General features: G+C 33.4%; 1 protein-coding gene across 1 annotated transcript; it reads left to right on the top strand.

Moving 5' to 3' along the window:
- The first annotated feature begins 4122 nt into the window (after window positions 1-4122).
- On the top strand, window positions 4123-5034 carry LOC109192035 (B3 domain-containing protein Os01g0234100-like). The gene is made up of 2 exons (XM_019342657.1): window positions 4123-4147; window positions 4358-5034. Exons 1-2 carry the CDS (start codon window positions 4123-4125, stop codon window positions 5032-5034), a joined length of 702 nt encoding a protein of 233 aa, XP_019198202.1.
- The last annotated feature ends 1744 nt before the right edge of the window (window positions 5035-6778 follow it).

Below are 6778 nucleotides of genomic sequence, written 5' to 3'. Positions count from 1 at the left end.
AATCCAATACAGTATGCATGTGTGAATCCACAATATTTGGGCCTGCGTGCACACGTCCATGAACGACAGTGCACACAAGCGGACAGCACACAAAATCATAAAAGCTAATCACAACCTTAGATACCTAAAATCCAACGATCCAGAAATGTCCACATGTTTTTACATGAATGTAATTATATATATATATATATATATATATATATATATATATATATATATATATATATATATATATATATATATATATATATATATATATATATATATATATATATATATATATATATTGAGTCCAGTGAAACCCCCTAGTCAGGTGAGATCATGAGATTCGATCTTGAGCATCCGATCATGAGATTCGATCCTGAGCATCCGATCATGAGATTCGATATGAGCATCCGATCATGAGATTCGATCCTGAGCATCCGATCATGAGATTCGATCCTGAGCATCCGATCATGAGATTCGATCCTGAGCATCCGATCATGAGATTCGATCCTGAGCATCCATTTTTTTTAACGGCTAAGATTTCTAGTTTGTTTTATTTATTAATGATTGATCTGTATTCTGTAACTAGTCGAGGGCACGCACTTTGCGCGAAACGTCATGCCCAACAATCAATTATTATATATGTTCTAATTTTTTATTTTTTATTTTTAAAACAAGTATGTTCTAATTTTTAAATAATAATATATATAATTTTTAATAATTGTTATATGAAAAAATAAATAAGAATACAGAAATAAGTTGTTTAGATACCAACATGATATACAAGAATTGAATTAGAACATGCCGGAGGACATTAGATTTGGTTTTGAGGGAGAGAATGGAGATGTTAGCTAAAATAATGTAGTGGTTTTCTAAAAAAAATGTTGAAAAAAAAAAAGAATGGAGTGTTGGAATGGTGGAGAAAAAAAAAAGACAAAGATCACATCAAGGCAAAAAGGAAGAAGACAAAAAAGTAATGGTAAAGTTGTTATTTCTTTAAAAATTGTGGGCAATTAAAATGAAAAAATAAATAAAAAATTAGATCAAAAAATTTCATCCATTAGATTTGAAATCAATGGTAAGCAAGTGGTGCCATTTTTGAGGGGCAAATGGCAACTCCCAAATATAAGTATAGGGGAGATATACTTGGGGGTAGGGGAGTAAATTTGCACGCGCATTTAATTTGTTTCCGTTTCGAAATCTGTATAGTCTCTTTCTTTCCCTGTGCGTGTTTGGTATTCTTATCCCAAAGTTGCAGTTCTTCTCGGTAAAGTCGCAGTCCAGCCGAATTCTCCTAGTACCGTCAAACCCTTCACGTCGGTGGTTGTAGTACCGGATTCTTCATGATTGGCTGCTCTATCAAGCGGTCAAAGTGTCGAAAGAGTAGTTGTTCCAGTGGTGGTCAAGGTATTTCGTACTAAAATACCTATTGTTTTAAATAGATGAGTGACCGACATGATAAATTTTGGTACTAAAATAATAGTCGTGGATTAAAATTGGTACTAAAACAATAGTCGTGGATGAAAATTGGTGGGAATTAAACATGTGGACGAAAACCGTCATTTTTCTAATACTCGTTGGACCAAAATTGGTTTTCGTGATTTCGTGATTTTGGTTTTCTATGTGGTTTTTTTTTTCTTTTTTTTTTTTGTGGGGGGGGGGGGGGGGGGGGGGTTCATCCGGTAGGGGGTTTGTGCTTTTGTGTTGTGTGGCGGTTGTTCTTGAGGGGGGATGTCGGCGGTGGGTATAGAAATTCAGTGCGTTCAGAAGACCCATCCATAGACAAGATTCCTTTTCTCGTGAGGTCTAAGGTATTTTGATCCATCTCTATCCTGCATTGAGAATAATTGGGACAATACTCCATCTTATTTGAACATTGGACAAGGTTCATATAAATTTGGTATCAGAGTCTAGGTTTATCTCATAATCAGTACAAATTTGGTTCCTTAGGTCATATATCATAACCTTTGCAAATTTGTTTCCTTAGGTTATTAAATATTAAAAAAAAAAAACATATGATTCTTATTTTACATACCATTTTTTTTTTTGTCTTATACATCAAAAAAAAAAAATTTAAAAATAAAAATTGCTTTCTTGATTGTGTTCTTGAAACCTTCCAAAAATCTCTCTTCTTTGGTACAAGAATTGATGACAATTATGCTTGTGTTGTGTGCGTTCATATGTATGATGGATATAGTCAAGTATTTCTCCTTGTTACAAATTAAATTGGAATTGTTTTCAGCGCTGTGTTAACATAACTGGAAATATCAACATTTTATTTTTTTTCTTCAATTTTAAGAATGTTTAATATAAATATATATAAGCTCTTTCTTTCTTCTTATTTAAAAGTTATCATAGTTAATAATCTCTATTTGTTGGTATAAGTTAGTGATTATTCCTTAATTATATTGCTTAACTTTGGAGGCTTAAATCATAACATGGTTAACAAAAATTAAGGACTATGTACTTACAACTATGGATTGAAACCACTAATCACTATAACTAGAGACTAATAATATACTTTTCCCATATATACATTACTGTAAAAAAAAAAAAATGAACAAAATTTAAAAATCAAACCTTTGCATATTGTAATAATTTTAATCAAAATTTTTAAATTTTAATGATGTTCACCAATATAATTTTACTCTTCAACTTAAAATATCCATCCAAACTCTCAACATATTGACATGTTATTTTAGGAAGTTTTCTTAATATTTATTGTATGAAGCAAATAATACTTATATTTGCATCTCAAAAAAACAAAATACTTATCTTATGATTACCAACCGAAAGGTCTTTTATGATAGTTTAAGAAGATGAATCCATTGGCTGCCAATAAGAAGGTGATCAAGAGAAGATGTCCTACTCCCAAGAAGGTTCAGGTAAACATACAGACATGCCATTGTTGTTTAATTTTGAAGTTTGATGCATATAATAAGACTGAATACCCCTTCTTGCACTACATACACTTCCTCTTACTACCTTATTAGCTTACTATTGAGGAATGATGGGATTAGTGTTGGTTGAAATTAAGTTAATAACACAACTTACTTTGACGAAATAAGATATTTTTAGAGTGTATATATGTTTTGGCTAGTATAAGGACTGTTGATGTTGTATTATTCCTTGTGCCAAATTGATTCATTTGAGGTTCTGCAACTTCCTGATGCTTACTTGGCCCGCACTATTTGATTGAGCAGGCTAAAGGTGAAGGTTGTAGGAGGGAGTATGGGTGTGTTGATGAAAACTCCATAGCTATGAGGAGAGGTCGAGAACTTCAAGCAAATCTTTCACCTCAATTTCCTAGTGTAGTCAAGTTCTTGCTCCATTCTCATACTACTAGTGGATTTTGGTTGGTAAGCCCTGCCCACATAATTAATCATATCTCTTTAATTTAGTGTTAATTAGGTTAAATCAAGTAATCTAAGCATGCTTATCACTGTGCCATCATTCTCAAATATAATATAATATAATATAATGATCTGATCTGATAGGGTCTGCCAAAAGATTTCTGCACTTGTCATCTGCCAAACCATGATACTGCTATTATTTTGGTGGATGAAAATGGAAGAGAAACAGAGACCAAGTACCTTATTGAGAAGCATGGCCTGAGTGGTGGATGGAGAGGATTTTCCCTCCAACACAACTTGGTTCCCGGGGATGTTGTAGTTTTTCAGCTAATCCAACCTCTCAAGCTTAAGGTAGGTAACCCCATCCATAGCCTATCAGTGTCCTAGTTTTTCAACTTATCTTCAGCCTTCAAAGAATTAGCCTCATTTTTACTCCTTTTCCTTGTTTTAGGTGTACATTGTTCGGGCAAATGACTCGGCAAATATTGCGGGTGCTATCAGCCTTCTGGATTTAAGTCATTATGCACACCCAATTGCAACTGGTATGTATGTTTTCCTTGTTCCTTTGCATTAATTGAATAAAGTAAGTCTACAAAAAACCTAGCTAATTGATGTCCGATCCTCTCAGTTGTGTTACATTATATTGCCTCATCAACGGTAGACCTGCATTTGAGTGCTACTGACTCTGTTAAAATTAATGTAGCATCTGTTCATCATATCTACTTTCTAAATCTATTGAAGCACAAAAAATCAATATCACCCCCGGCCACTAAGACTCAAGCACATGACCTCCCATTTGGGACAGTCAGGTCATTGGCTGATATATTGGTATTATTCTGAAGAATATATTGTACATTTTATATCTCATCAATATAGGCTTTATATTAGACACTGATTCACTAACAATTTCTAGATATTCATCCATCCATCCAACCAAACTATGCCAACTTGCACAAACCAACATATATAATATTCATTAGGACTGAAGCATGTATGCATAACTTTTTCTGTTATTCCAGAGGGTTTACTGCTGGAAGGTGATGATATTGAGGAAAATGTGTTGAGAATTGAAGATGCTGCAGATCAGTTAACCAGAATACAGCATGAAGGTGACAATCTGGAGAGACAAGTCTCTACCTCAAACCACTTATCTGCAGAGAATGTGGTTGAGTTTTCACAAGTGAAAAAATTCGAGGATTTTAAGGTTGTTGTCAACAACATAAACATAGATTCTGAGATCTCCGAAGATACCAGGCTCAAGTACTATGAGATGTGCCGCAGTCGCAACGCGTATCTTCATGAGCTTGAAGAGCCTGGGTTGAACTACACGCTAATCGCCGGGGCAATAAAAGAAACTGTGAAAATCGCCGATGGCATCAAAGCTGCCACGCTCGCAACGGGCCGTGATGTTCTGGAAGTATGGGACAGAACTCTGATAGGGGTGGGGCATTTCGGCATGGAAGTGGGGTTCTTGCGCGGCAGGTTAAGCGAGCTGATTAGGCTGTGCGAGGCGGCCGAACTTGTCGCCGGAAAAGAGAAAGAAAAAGCCATAGCTGAAGTGGAGATGAAACATCTCCTGTACAAGCTGTCAAAGGTGAGTTTGGTGATTAAGAATTTGGATGAGGAGATCAAGACACACAACGGCGGGGAGAGGGTAGAGGAGGTTTTCAAGAATGTTGCGAGTGCAGATTGGTGAAAGCCCATGTATGGCTGTTGTATCTAATTCATTAGTGGCTAATTTAATTTGTTGGGAATTTTAAAGACAGAAGTTTTTCTTTCCTCTTCTAGAATTTCTTTTATATATAGATATAGAATCTTGATCAAGTCCAACCGACTCATCCTGTGTGAGGATCGTGCTGTCGTCTCATGATGCACCCCTCCCGTGCGACGACGGTGTGGCCGTCTCATTGCCGATTCTCTACTTCTTCGATCTTTTATCACATACAAAAATGTAATTTTTTATGGTCCATAAAAAAATTGCCTAATCTACTTCACCAATAAAAGAATTTCCTCAAATTTCGACTATTGTTTGTGTGACCCATACCCCGAAACACTAAGGGGGGTGTATTCAATCCAGACTTTTAAAGAATTTTAAAGACTTTTAACGACTTTCAGAGTTTGGCTGTATTCAATTTAGACTTTTAAAGACTTTAGAAGTCTACCGGTATTCGATTCAGACTTTTCAAAAGTCTTTAAAAGTATACTGGCATTCGTTTCAGACTTTTATAGTCTCTAAAAGTCTACTGGTATTCAAATATTTATCAACTTTCATAGACTCCATCAGAATAGGATTTCTGTAGACTTTTTCTTCATTTATATAAATAGATGAAATCCAACCCTCCAATCCCAAACTTTTCAATTTTCTCTACATACTTTTTCTTCCCAGATAAGTTTTTCATCAATTTCTATCAAATTTTACGGTACGTTTCAAACTTTTCATAATATTATACTTTGTAATTTTTTTATTATATTTTATGCAATTTTGTTTTGTTGCGAACAGCAGCAAGAACTTCTTGCTGCTATTCGCAGCAGGGTTGTTGTTCACAGCAACAACGTAACCATGCTGCGAAATTCGCAGTCAGAAATTTTCTATAACTTTTTTGCAATTAGTAGAGCTAATGTACTCAATTTTTTTTTAATTTTTTTTACATAATTAACATAATTTTATGTTATTATATGTTAATTAATTATTTATATATGTAATTGTATTAAGTTGAATTTTTTTATGATTATAATTTTGAACAACTGTTTGAAACTCAAGAGCAACAACAAGAGCATGCCAATGAATGGATGGCTCAAATAGCTTTGGATATGTGGAGAGACACCCAACAAGGTGAAATCAATTCCAATAAAAAATAATTGTACTAACAAGATGAATATTTTAATTTGTACTTTTTCATTTTAGACATTTTGATAATTATATTACTCAACATTAGTCGTTTCATTACTTAAAGAAATATTTGTATTGATTATATTTAGTGAAAATTGATTGTATTTTCTTTATGTATAATATACTCTATTTTTGTGACAATGAATATTTATTATTTTTTTTTTTTTTGCAATACATTCATTTATTTATGATTTATAAAAATATATTTTTGTAAAAAAATTATAAATAATATATTAATAAAAGTTATGGAATGTTTTGTAAGGGTGTATTGAATTTAGTGTTTTAATGACTTTTGTGGACTTTTTCATATGAATTTTTTTTCAAAAGTCTATAAATGGTTGTCCTATAGATTTTTAAGGACTCTTACAAAGTTGATAAAAGTTTAAAAGAATCTAGGAAAGTCTACAAAATCTCTACAAAAGTCATTTAAAATCAATCACTTTTAAAGTCTTTGAAACTTTTTAAAAGTCTTGATTGAATACACCCCCCTAAGTCTCTACGTATTTGGGCATCTCACTTTCTATTTTAAGCTATTTCCTAAATTTCATAC

Source organism: Ipomoea nil, unplaced genomic scaffold (genome assembly GCF_001879475.1).
Source record: "Ipomoea nil cultivar Tokyo-kokei standard unplaced genomic scaffold, Asagao_1.1 scaffold0209, whole genome shotgun sequence".
NCBI classification, from domain to species: domain Eukaryota; kingdom Viridiplantae; phylum Streptophyta; class Magnoliopsida; order Solanales; family Convolvulaceae; genus Ipomoea; species Ipomoea nil.
The sequence above is the reverse complement of the archived record's forward strand: the minus strand, read 5'-3'. Positions and strand labels throughout refer to the sequence as shown.

Coding starts and splice junctions, on each gene's coding strand:
- LOC109192035 (XM_019342657.1), top strand. CDS start 4,123: ATGACCTCCCATTTGGGACAGTCAG. Junction 4,148..4,357: donor CTCCCATTTGGGACAGTCAG/GTCATTGGCTGA, acceptor CTGTTATTCCAG/AGGGTTTACTGCTGGAAGGT.